Here is a 13,373-nt window from a genome sequence, read left to right as displayed (position 1 = left end):
AGGATGTACCCAATATGAAGAGCAGTGTTGGCGAAAAAATAACTTTTTTTTTGGTCCTATATAACAAGGCCACCTTTGTCCAGCTTGTATGTGGCCTTCTTCTGCCAGATTTGTGGACTATACAGAGGCAGCAAAAGTGAAATTTCCATCTGGAAGACTCTTATCAGGTTGTATTTATAATTATTCCACTATTTGATTCCAAATATTCAGAGTAAAGGGAGCTAAACACAAATGCAGCCCACATTTTTTACATTTGTATTTTATTGTTTTTCTTAAAATACTTAATTGCTTTGTGTTTGACGAAGTGTTGTTCTAAAACATAACGTTTTAAGGGAGAACTTTAAGGAGTATATCTTGATTACAACAAAGTTAAAATGTTATAGGGGTAGAAAGGCTTTTCCTGTGTGTTTCAAGTTTTCAGTTTTGCCCCAATAGTTGTAGAGCTTTTTGTTGATTCATAATGCCAGAAAGATATCCAAATGGAAGCTTATTCTGTAAAACATACTTTTACCTTCAGTTCACCTTTAAGGCGTCTTAAGAAGATGATATTGTCAATGTTTAGTAAGTCACGGTGCTTCGCATTTATCTCCAGTGACTTGAAAGCATTCCTTGCTTCACTGTTTTGAAGCAAAAGATCACAACTGCAGTTCGTCTCGATCCTGCAAAAGTTCAGTCATTCCTCACAGGCTCTTTAAGCGTCCTGGAAACTTATTTCACCTTTTTCTTCCACAGTGCCAACCACTACTTTTGCCTTACCTCCCCCCTCCCCTCCCCATACCCGCCTCCCTCTTTCTCCTCCCCCTTTTCCATCTATCAACCAGTACACATTCTCTCTGCTCTTACACATATTCTCAATGGTGTAGTCACTGCTTTCTGGTTAGACCTCCCCAAGGAAAGAACATGAGGAAGTGGGGGTTATGGCAAGCTTGTCAGAATAGACCTATGGGAACATAAGAGTGGCTCCTCAAGGGTCTGCCCAGCTCTCTATTCTTACTGGAAAAAGCCCAGCTGTCACTGTTTTGCCATGATCTCAGTGACACTGTTTAAGCAACACAGATATCTGTTTTCCACTCATCAGGTAAGTCTTTTTGTTTTCCTTTATTTTTACACTGATACATTACAAGGAAGAATTCACTAAAAATCCTCATATTCTTGTTTTCCAATCTTACCTGGCTGAGGTTTAGCATTATATGCTATATGGTGTTTTTACATGAGGAGACATGTTCAGGACCTTTCTGCTGAAAATTGAACTGGAAGCTATTCTAAGTAAGTTGTGGTCTGGCCTTGGCAGTCAACACACATTTTCATCCTGTGAATTCTTGTTTTCCATTTCATTTCACTTCACATTCATGTCAGAATAACACAAGCTACTTTGCATATGTAGTTTTCTTTTTAACAGGGGGGTTTCTTAGAGGGAACTCTCATTGCTTGCACACTTCAAATTCCCTTGTGCAGGGGCAAGTTTTTTGTAAAATGGATGTTTGTTTACTTCTTTTGCAAAGCAGCAAAAATGCCATTAGATTAGACACATATTTAGCACAGTCAAAATACGTTGTGCTTTGGTTGTTTTAGAGAGTAAAATAATAAATTAGTTTTAATGCAAGTTTGTTAGGGCTGCACTACTGGAAATTCTATATTGTTTTCTAATGGAACAATAGTGCAAAAAAAAAAAAATCACATTTTTATTGGTACTTATTTCCTTCATGTTAACTTTAATTCAAGGGATTATATTATAGGATAAAAATCTTATTTTATAGGTTTTGCAGTTAAAACTTGAAAAGGTAAACTTTGGTAACAAGTCTTTTTTGAACTCTGTATACTCTGGAAGTCTCTTGTCCTCTAATCACATCTCAAAATGTTCTCTGAGAGTTGTTTGTGGTTGAAAAGATGATAAACATCTGCACAGCTGAGATAGAGGAACTCAGTGTTTGATTTTCCACCCGTACTTTGGATGCCTCAGAAAGTGTCAAAGGTGAGTTTTTAAAGAATGGCCTAATTGAGGGGTAAGGTTGATGTTAGTTGTAGCCGACCGGGGACATCTTCTGCTCTAATTAATGGTGTAAAGTGTTGTAAATCACCCGCTGTGTAACAGCAGTAAGATTCCTCTATGTAGTGATGTCACCGCTCATATGTGAAGCAGATCCAGACTTGAACAGTTCAGCCTGAGCCAGATGTTGAGTTTAATTTCCCTACACACTCTTGGCTACATTGGGATGTAATCAAAAATGTCCAGGGATGCACTTAGATTTTTTTATCCTTTATAAAAACTGAGACTTTGGTAATAATAAAAGTGATAACTGTTGGAAACATTTGAGGATTAACAATACATAAAAAATATTTACATCCCCTTAGCTTGTTTGACACATTACAATCACAAAATTCAGCAAACTGTCTATGGACTTTACAAGACCCACACAAAGAAGTGTTTTATTATGAAGTTGAAGGAAACAGATGAATCCTTTCTAACATTAGAAAATAAAAATCTACCTTTATATACAAACATTTTAGTTCAAAGAAGGATCTGCAAAGTTCTGAACATATACAAATTATATAGAAAATGACATACTGGGCATTTGAAAAGGTTAGAAAGAGAACTAAACGACTACTTTGGCAAATAAATGTTTTAAGAAGATCCTGAAACTGAACAGCACAACAAGCCTATCTGACATGATCATTTCCAAACTTTAATACGGCTATAGCGGCCACCTTATAGTTTACGCATGTTTAAGTATGCTGTACTTTTATACCAATTTCTACTCTTTGATACCCTAAATAAAATCTAGTTCAACCATTTGTCTGATTTAATAGATTATGTCCCCCTTCATGTAATGATAGGTCAGCAAATACATCTGTTCACTATATGGGGGTTAGCTAAATTAACATTAGAGAAACCTGAGTGATGCTCAGAACATCTAACAGAGATCTATTTGATCCATTTTATGAAAATAGAGGATGGCCCAGAAAATATAAGCTATCCAGCAAAACTGAAGGGTTGAGCAAGGAGAGCATCATTCAGAGAGGCAACCAAGTGCATTGCAATCCTGAACGAACTGCAAAGATCCCCATGTTTACTAAATGAATCCGTCCAAATCTTTTTTCAAGTACATTTCACTTTTTTAGATTTAACAAAACCAAAATGTGAATGTTGTTACATTGTTAATTTTGTGCTAACTTTTCTACATCTTCTTTGTGAGGCCTCCGCAAAAGTAATACAAATAATCAAATCGTTAAAATAGTAGTTCTTCCTGATTCACATGTGTTGGCAATTTAAACTTGTACATTGTCTTTTTTATATTTAAAGCAGGATTTTTATGAAATCATTTAAGAACAATCAGGGGCCTCATGTGGACACCCCTAGCTTAGATGAAAGCATTACCATGCCTTATCATGATGTAAAAAAAAAAACCAAAAAACTATTCTTTTCGTGACTGTGGTGGTTTGTCACATAAAATCCCAATTAAAATAAAATGCAATATATGTTTACTCTGTAGGATATTGCAGATATTTTTAAAAGTCATGTATCAGTTCTGTCAAGATGATTTTTAGGTTTTACAAGTTTAAAAAAGTCTCTCATCTTTTTTATTTCTTTTTCTTTTAGGCTATCAAACTGATTGTATTTCTGATTAAAAAACATGGCCATGTTCCATACAAAGCACAAATACCTGTGGATTTACGTTTTGAACTATGAGTAATTAGAAAACAAAAAAAACATGGAGACTGCATATGGGACGAGTTTGGAAGAACATCAGGCACCTGTGGAAATCTTGACCTTTTCGGCAAAAAAATCCTCTACAGGAGGAGAGAATGCTTCAGTAAAACCATGTCATCTTATGTGTGACCTTATCCCTTTAGAGATAAGGCCACAGTTGGAGCCAGATGGGGATATACGTAATCTGAAGAAAAGCTTTACATTTGACCATTATAACACTATAGAACTAAGTGAGTCTGCAGGGCCTAAACAGGTCCTTGCTAGTGCAGCTCCTGGTACTTCTCAGGTTCTTGCAGAAAATGATCTCTCCATATCACCATCATCAAATGAAGGCTGTTGCTGTAGCCCTTTACCTTCTGCTCATGCAGCAGAGAGTCAGTTATCCCAGACAGATCAAATTCAGCCTCATCATTCAATAGACTTTTATCCTGGATGTGTACAAAGACGCTTTAAGCCATGGGAGCCAATTTCAAATAGATCAATCATCAGTCAGACATGTGCATCAGCCATTGAGATCCCTGCTGACCTGCGTCCAAGAATCTTAGATTTACCACACATTGTGAAGCAAAGACCAAGCACTATCACCTTCTCAGACAGCACCGAATCATCCTTCATCAACAGCCATGCTTCTCGCAATGACAGCTCTGATAGTGAAGAATCTTCAGAGGAGGAGAAAGAGAAGGGTGACTCTAACCATGATGATTACGGAGATGGAGATGATGTTCACATCGTCCTTGAGTGGGCTCACAGTAAACATCTCCCCATGGCTAAGAAGAAACAGAGGAAAATGGATTGCATGGATTCATCAGATGAAACACACAGCACCTGCGGTTATGAGGCAGAGGAGGAAATAAGCAGCAAGGAGGTATGCTTATACGGTGGCCATGGGTGCAAACGCTGTACAGATACATAAAAACAGCTAATTAAAAAGGTTCTACAAATACAAAAATACACAAACACTCAACGAACATGTAAAGAAAGAAAGCTGCAAAAGAGAGATGATGCAAACAATAAATAGATAAATATAAAATATATAGAGTGAAAACAAAAGCCATGAGCTGTGCCTATACATCCTCTTACTCAAAAGATTGTAGGAATCTTTGTGGCTACCAAGTACCAGCTAGGAATGTTGGGAGCTCTCTATGCTAAATGAAATATGATATGAAGCATGCAACTTGCTTTAGGTTTTGCAACTTGCGGCATTTCCACATGTGTTGTACGCTAACATCATTTATGTGTCCCAGTGGGTTTTGCATTTGTTTGCTCTCTATTATTTATAACTGTATTTTCGCTGCATTTTTTGCTTTGCAGCTTTTTCCTTTGCGTATGTGCTTTGTGTCTTTGTAGAACTACATGTATCTGCTGCACATCTATGTTGTTGCATTGCATTTGCACCAAATGTACCTTAAACAACAGTAGTTCACACTTTTTCTCATTAAATTTACAGTGATTTTATACTATATTATTTAATATATACTATTTGATTTATCATTTAGACATTATTAAAATTAAAAACAAATAATTAATGCAAAATTTGATCCATGAGTTTGATGTAACTTTTATTGCTTCTTAGAGAGATATATAAAACATAGAAAAGTGCAGGAGTGCACAGGCTGACCATTTGTAAGGCATACATAGATCCAGGAGGAATTCAGACAGCTTCTGCTTTATTTCCCCTCCCTTAGCTGTGGTTTTAGCTTGATAGACCAAATCGGACTAACATTACTGTTGAACTTCACCTTCCATTTCTAACTGTCTTCCTCCTCTCCTCCCTTTTTCTTTGAGGTGTTTCTGTGTGTCCTTTTCACATGACCTCCACTCCTGTTTTTTATTGCCTGTTTAAAAACTTACATAAGCTTTCAAAAGTCTACTGTAATCCATTGTATATTTGCTTTGTTATGCATTGAGGGAATAAAGCCAACATCACATACCTGTCATACTTTTCATAGCAGTCAAACATAATGCATTGGTGTATTGGTATATATTAACCTCTTTGGCTGGTGCTAGGACATCCAGATAATACTGGCTTTACATGCAGAATGACACTCCGCTCTGAATGGGTTGTTTTGGAGAGAGTAGCAAGAATGCAGAGAATCCAGGGAGTGTGTTGTAAATATTATCCAAAGGAGTGCAGTAAATGCTCCCCATGCCATCAAACCACAAATCTTTTTATTGCTTAGTAGAGTGACATGCAAAGCAAAAGTGGACACATATAACAATCATAACATTCCTGTATTTTTTTTTTTTTTAAAACAGCTACGTTATTTCCTATTAAAAATTAAGACTTAACCTCAAACAGGCTTATAGTGATTCTGGAGACGCAGAAAATTCAGAGCTCAGATGAGAGATTCTGGACAGGTAAACTTTCCCTTTTGCACATGTTGAAGGTCCTCTAATCAGATAAGAGTTAAATGAAGTTTTTCATCTCCATGAAAAACCAAGGACACAAATATTTCCCAGTTAGTTGGAAGCCAACTGGAAGTTGGAAGTTAGATGGAGCCAAAAAGCTGGAAATGTTGGAAGAAAATGGGAAAAAATTACAGTTAGTGCTGCAAATAAATTATTTAAATCTAAGGATAATTACTTTATGGATCAAAATGGCCCAGTAAATGTCAAGGCATAAATGCAATTTATGTGGAATTACTCTTAAAAATTCAGGGTTTATAATTGATTGTCTTTAATAATTTTTGGATGTCTCTAAATTGAAGGAATAATTGTCTTTACAAAAATATTCTTTCGGAGGATCATGAGACACTCTGATATGAAAGCCATAAAGATTATATGAACACAGTTTTTATAGTTTTAAATGCAGAAACTCAGGGATACCTAATGCTTCAATCATTTCTGAAACAAGCTGTGGATGCATTTGTTAACCAAGTGAGGGCACTATATGCACAAAGTTCAAAGTCTCTCATCTCATGTGTCTTTACTGATGAACTCACATATGTCAGAAGGCACATTTGACCAATATATTTTATTCCTTCCACCCCAACATGCCCATGTTCTCATCCTGATTTGTACTGTAGACTATTAGCAATGTAATTTATTCCTTCGAGCAGCCAGGTAGCCCATGCCCTTTTCGCATGACCGGTTGCTACTTTGGGATACCTCCATGGTGATCTCTGGCACTCTCAGTGGGTGGCACAGACTAGGCAGTGAGCCCAGAGCTCACACACTTAACTCCTCATTTCCATCTCAAAGCCCCAATGTTGGGGCTCCACAATGTCTCCAAATTGTGCTGATAAAGTTATAGTCTGTTCACTTTGTGTCATCCCTTAAAGATAACATGGCATCTAACTCATGGAATGACTTACTGCAGCTCAGTTCCCATGGTGGTGAGCGTTTATGTAACTCCCAGGGCCACATTTAGAGGAAAGGGAATGAAGAAATGAATTAAGTGACGATTCTCACTTGAGCGTCAATGTGCCCTCTGGAATTTGTCTCATTCTGAGGGGAAGTGTCCGCATTCCCAAACAGCACCTTGAGGGGATGTCACTACAAAGACACTTTGTGACTATGTCCCAGACTTTGCATGAGTGAAAGCCAGAAAACAGGGCATCTGTTTCTTGCATTTCTGCTCGTCTAACACGAGGGGGTAATTAGCAGTCCGGCTCACAAGATCCTCAGCTTCCTTTTCTTATATGTTTTTGGCCTAAACAGTTGAGCTTTTTTCCCCCGATTAATGGTTTAGCGTCTGTTTCTATTTTAGTGTCTTCCTCTTGAATTAAACAATCTTAATAGATAATAAAAAGTGCTAAAGTGTCACTTAAAATCAAAATAAATGAATTTCCCTCTGCTTCACTTCTAGCTGGCATAGTTTGTTCTTTGTTTTTTCATCAGAGGAATCTCCTTGGTTTGTAAACCAGAGATAGCGTTCTGAACTGTCTAAACATATGAATACATGAATGAACATCTTATATTCACAAGAAAAACAGACAGCAAAATTGAGAAACTTAAATTTTCTTTCCTCTTGATGGCCCAGAGTAATCCTTTAGACCTGAGAGGGCACCAGAGAAGCAGACAAATTTAGAGCATTCCTTGGGATTGAGTGGAAGGAGTTACTTTCTCCCAGATCTCGCTCAGTCAGCTGACCCTGGGTGGTAATCGGGATGAATGGTGCCTGGTGTCTGGTCTGTAATGCACCCACAACTAGAAGATAATGCAAGAAGACCATGTGTAACAAGATTAAGAAGTATAATATGGTTAAGACTTGCAGCATAATCAAGAGTGATTTGCAGCTTGGGAAAAATTGTTAAAAAATGCTTTGTTAAAGCAGTATGCACATTTATTGAGGCGTCCAAAGATACAAACCGTGGTCCCTTATGTAGCTTTTTGTACAACCTCGTTATCCTGCACACATTTACACTTTTGGTCATTTATTGAGACGTCATATTCTTAAAAGCACTATCTCAGGAGTGAGTATTATTTTTTCATGATGGGGCAAATATAAACATATATATATATATATATATATATATATATATATATATATATATATATATATATATATATATATATATATATATATATATACTGTTTTTCGAATGCAACAATAAATAATAATGTTTCTGAAAAGCTTAATCCATTATTTCAATCCAAAAAGTTCAATTCATATTTAATATTGATTTGTTACACCATTGAAATCCACGTTCTGTTTCTTGACACTCCATCAGACGCTCCTCTGGCTGTGATTGGTTGTTTTGACTCGTCCCGAATTATTCTTTCCAGATTGAAATACAGGCAGTAGGCGGTACCAATTGAAGCTGTTTTTTTCACAGGTTACATATCACATGTACTGCTGTCTGGGCATAGGGACAGTTTTAGCCAATATGACAAAAAGTGATTTTTAAAAACTTACAGACTTCAGCTTTAAAGGGGAACACCATTTTTTTTTTTCATTGGCCCCTTGATTTGACGTCATTACATCATGTTCTACTCACTAATATGAGTTTTGTGTCATTTGGAGCTGTTGCGAAGATATTCGGTTTTGTAATCCAAGTAACGTCTTCCGATGGGCAAAGAGTTGAAGGCACAAACTAAACTGTTCATAATTTATTCTTTATGGTACGCCAGCATTTATAACACGTAGGCGAATCACTGTCCCCCAGACATCCGCGTTTATATTTTTTATATTTATATTTTTTGAAAACAAAGCGGAGTGTATATGACGTCATCCGCACAAGCCGGCTACCATTTATTCATCCTGTCCGCTGAACAGCTGCTAGTTTTACTCACATGCCTGGAAGATGTCTAGTGCTACTACCACAGATGATCTCACTCTCAAAATGGAATAGAACAATTCAGATTAGCTAGCCGAATGTATAGAAGGTGTAGAGAGTAACCACCTGTGGCCCAGGCTGCCTGTCACAATTCCAGTCCGGCGCGCGGATGACGTCATACACACTCATGTCACTCATGTAGGAAAAACTCATGTAGGAGACCCTGAGGACCAAAAATAGATGATTAATAACCCTTTGTAGCTCTTAAAGGATGCTAAGAAAACAAATAAGTAATTTCCTTTAGGTGCGTTAATTCAGTGACACCTTATTGGTTGTTTCCTAACAATCTTGGTCTAGATATTTATGAGGAATTTGGGTGTTTAAAGAAACCACTATAAATTGGATTGTTGTCGTACATTGAAACAGAATTAAAACTGGATTTGCTTATTTTAATTCTGAACTAAACATATCTGACTATTTGTTTTCTTTACAATTGATATGCTTGAAAATCTGATGGTGTTACAGCAGGTTGAACAAAACAAAACAGGAAGAGTTCTTACCTGCTTAGACTTGCCTTCATTCTTGATCTTGATTGTGGGCTACCCATCCAAAACCCATATAGATTTAGTCTACCAAATGTATGAAATTTGATTTAGACCTACACAGTCTCATTAATGGTTAAGTTCATGTTGGATCCTGCTTATAATGAGATTGAAGGAAATAAAAGTTAAGATCCTCTACCCAAAATGTTTTTAATCCAGATAGCCTTATGGAAATTGCTTTTAGTAAATCTGAAATTAAATATGTTCTTTAAGAAGTAAATTCAGATTAGCAGTGGCTCCAGAGTGACAATACAAAGGCTGATATCTAATGCATTTTATATATCAAAGACATAAAACTATTGCAGTTAAAACATACATGTTAAATTAAACTTTACACATCTTTGACAAATATCTCACTGACAGATGGGATTGTGAAATATATTTGGAAACCATAGATAATATTGTAATTCAGTATGAAAAATATAGGATGAGAAGACAAAAAGAATAAAGCAGAAATTTAAAGTAATACATCAAAAAGTGAAGAGATAAATATTGAACTTGAAATGACGAATAGAGTATTTATTCGATACTTAAGAAAAACAGCATTATTGCAAAAAAAAAAAAAAAAAAAGACGAGGAGAAGAAGAAGATTTACTGGAGCAGAGACATCTAAGACATGAAAATCAAGTGACCCATGTGTCCCTTAATCAGCAACCTCTATATTAAATGGCACCTCAGTAGGGAAACACAGTCTGTTTGCCTCCATGTCAGCTGTAAGCCCCATCCCAAAAGTGAGCAGAAATAAAGTCTTACTATATATCACGATGTGTCTAATGATTCTAAAACATTTTTGAGTTTGAATTTAATTAAAATAAAAAGATAACTAAAATGTAATGTTCTTAATGTGTATGCATAGGCAGAGTTCTTTTACACTGGCTCAAAATACACTTACCACAAACTTTGAAGAAAAAAAAGCTCATGTCCAACACAATAACATATAGCAGCACTCAAAGCTCAGGACTCCCAGAATTAGTGGGGAGCAAGTTCTTCCTTTCTGCTCAATCTTAACCCGCTAAAAATGTAGGCATCTTCCTGTGCCAGCAAGTCATTGAGATCTCTGAAGACTCTCCCCACTAATTCCTCCTTTGGAGAAGTCCTCCAACAGGGCCAAGGCTGCCATGGTTCCACAATTACACAGCACCTTTATGCAGCTATTTATGGACATGCATGATTGTCTGCAGCTGTTTATCCTTCTGAATCATCACATCTGATGATACATCTTTTTGTAATAAATTTGTGCTTGCTGCATGGGTCAATGCACATTTCTATGGCCAAAACAGAAAAATATTGACAGTTTAGACTGCATTAAAGTTGTTTCCGTTATTAGTTGAGGTTTGTTATGTCATTGTAAAGCTAAATGTGATGTGGATTCATTTTTTTTATAATATTTTAATTATAATATTTTTTAGCTTTTTGCTGCTACACTGTTTCACAACATGTTCAAAAGATCAATATTCATTGTTGTACATGCTGATAACCTCTTGTTGTAGTTAAGCTATTTTTTTACACCTACAGTGGTGTAAAAAACTACAGTGGTTGGAGTAAAAATAAATAAAACTAAACTACTTTTACTCAATATTATCTTTAAAACCTTATAGATAGATAGATAGATAGATAGATAGATAGATAGATAGATAGATAGATAGATAGATAGATAGATAGATAGATAGATAGATAGATAGATAGATAGATAGATAGATAGATGCTTTTTAATGCAGCAAAGGATGGATGCACATGTTTTCAAATATTCCCACGGTAATCTTTAAAACCAAAAGGAAAATGATTCCCTACTGCCTTCAAACTCTTGTTGAAAATAGAAACACTGTGTAAAAACTGTATGCAGTTATTGATGAATACTGAATTAAATTATTTGCAGTCAATTTCAGGCAACCAGTAAAAATACTACACAAACACTAGAAAACTGTCCTTTTCCCAAAAGAATTAGTTGTTACTGTAAATTGAACTCTTGCTATGTTTGCATGACCTCTCTTATCTGATCTTCTGTGATTACCCACAGGAGTCTCCGCAGGTCACATCACCATGGTCTGAGTCAATGAGACATCTCATGAGGAAACTGGACCAGCTTAATCAGGACATAGAGGAAGCTCTGAGTGCAGGTTCATCACCCTCTGACACACCTTGCATTTCCCGCAAGGTACAGGTGATAATTACATATATACTGTTGTGCAAAGTAGTTTGCCTTATGTTTTAAAAATACATGGCCCATTGATAATATCATACACTCATTAACGGTGAATAAAGGCCCCTATTATAATAAATGGTCAGATCTCCAAGGGCTAAATAAGCATTGGGGCATCACCTTCAAAGTTTTCCGGAGTGCAGACTGTCACGGTTGATGCTGTACACATTGCTGAGAAACTCTTGCTGCATACTTGGTCACGGCTTTTAAACTTTCTTAAATCAATTTAGTTTGCTCTTCAGAGAGAAAATCCAGGCGGATTATCTAGAACTGCAAGCAGCTGGTATTTGGAATTTCTTGTCCATCTGAATTTTTTTTACAAGTTTTCCACATGTTATTGAGTCTAATAAGATCTCTAAAATTAAATAGCAATAACTTATAATCCCAGTAGATGTTCTCTCTTGTGGGCTGTATGACTTCTGCAGCACGGGGGTACATTCTGGGACAAAATAACATTTTGTCCAGCTACCAATATCTGACTCTCTCAGTGTGTTTTAGGTTGTAGACCATCGATCAGCAAGATGTTTAATAATCAACTCTAAAGCTGGACGAATACAGAAAGAACAGATTTTTTATTGTACTTTCACTTATACAACAGAGGCAATGCAACTGTATTCCCAAAAAAGGCCTATTCTCATGGTGCCATGTTCTATGAAAGATCTCTCCAGACATAGCGTGCAGGAACAAAAGTGGCCTTCTGAGCTCCTCATGTGTACTGCACAGAGGAGCTGTTGTGTTTGAAAGGAGTTTGTATGATTTGGTCGATTAGGAATGGTTGAGAAAGGCTTGCATGCCTCCTAGGCATCTGCATAACCATTCCAGGCATTCACTATGACCTGCTTCAACTAATGGCAGGCAAGTGGCCAAGATAGGACATCTTTACTGGGATATTTGACAAGGTCATAATCTCTGTTCTCTCAAAGGAAGATCTACACATACAGCCTTCTTTGTGCTGCTCTGCCAAGCTGAACTGAATGTGGAGTCTTCACTTCCCTAACCACTGACCTCAGCCTGTTGTTTTCTTTTCCCCGTGCTGCTGTTGAGTTCATCCTGTCCTCATTGGTTCGTCCACACAAAGACGGAGCCCGTCTTGATTGTTGTTGTGATGTTGTTGCAGTGTGGTGCTGCTTCAAAGTCCTCAACAAACCAAACCCAGAATGACACAGATCTTCACAGAACAGACAGAAGGGAATGTTGGATCCAAGACAGATCATCTGCTTCTAGCAGCTCCTCAAAAGGAACAAGAGCAAGAAATAAGAAAACAGTAAGTTTATCTTAAAATGCTATAACTCTTTAAAATTCGAAATAAACAAGTAATTTATCAAGCTTTTCAATTGATGTACCGGTAGGTTATTGGTATTCATGCCTTGCTGCCACTGCCTGTTTAAGACCCAACGGCTTTTTGAGCTTTGCCTATTATGTTTTGCTGAAAATCCTTGTGTAAAACAAATTTGAAAAGAGGGGCAAATAGCCTAATCAATAAACTGTATTCTCCACGACCCATTGAACATCGTGTTTTAAATAGTATATATCTATATCAGGATTAAAAGTGTGTAACATCTAGTGTTCTTCTATGTGTAGCTCAGTATGTGTTTTTATGCTATGGCCCCAAGTGGACAGATAATGATTTGTTAAATTAATCC

General features: G+C 36.7%; 1 protein-coding gene across 4 annotated transcripts in view; it reads left to right on the top strand.

The window, feature by feature from the left end:
- The first annotated feature begins 839 nt into the window (after positions 1-839).
- The window catches only part of stard13b (StAR-related lipid transfer (START) domain containing 13b), a 96,097-nt gene continuing 83,563 nt past the window's right edge, over positions 840-13,373 (top strand). The window contains exons 1-5 of one of the 4 annotated variants that reach the window (XM_038294443.1): positions 840-1,078; positions 1,185-1,266; positions 3,599-4,574; positions 11,548-11,691; positions 12,848-12,994. In XM_038294443.1, the coding sequence (XP_038150371.1) occupies positions 3,711-4,574; positions 11,548-11,691; positions 12,848-12,994 (1,155 nt within the window). In that variant the 5' untranslated portion in view covers positions 840-1,078; positions 1,185-1,266; positions 3,599-3,710. The remainder of the gene's footprint in view (positions 1,079-1,184; positions 1,267-3,598; positions 4,575-11,547; positions 11,692-12,847; positions 12,995-13,373) is intronic. The other 3 variants (XM_038294444.1, XM_038294442.1, XM_038294445.1) reach the window with 3 other exon arrangements.

Source organism: Cyprinodon tularosa, unplaced genomic scaffold (genome assembly GCF_016077235.1).
Source record: "Cyprinodon tularosa strain WSP-4 unplaced genomic scaffold, ASM1607723v1 ctg34, whole genome shotgun sequence".
NCBI lineage: Eukaryota > Metazoa > Chordata > Actinopteri > Cyprinodontiformes > Cyprinodontidae > Cyprinodon > Cyprinodon tularosa.
This window is presented reverse-complemented; position numbering and strand designations above follow the sequence as displayed.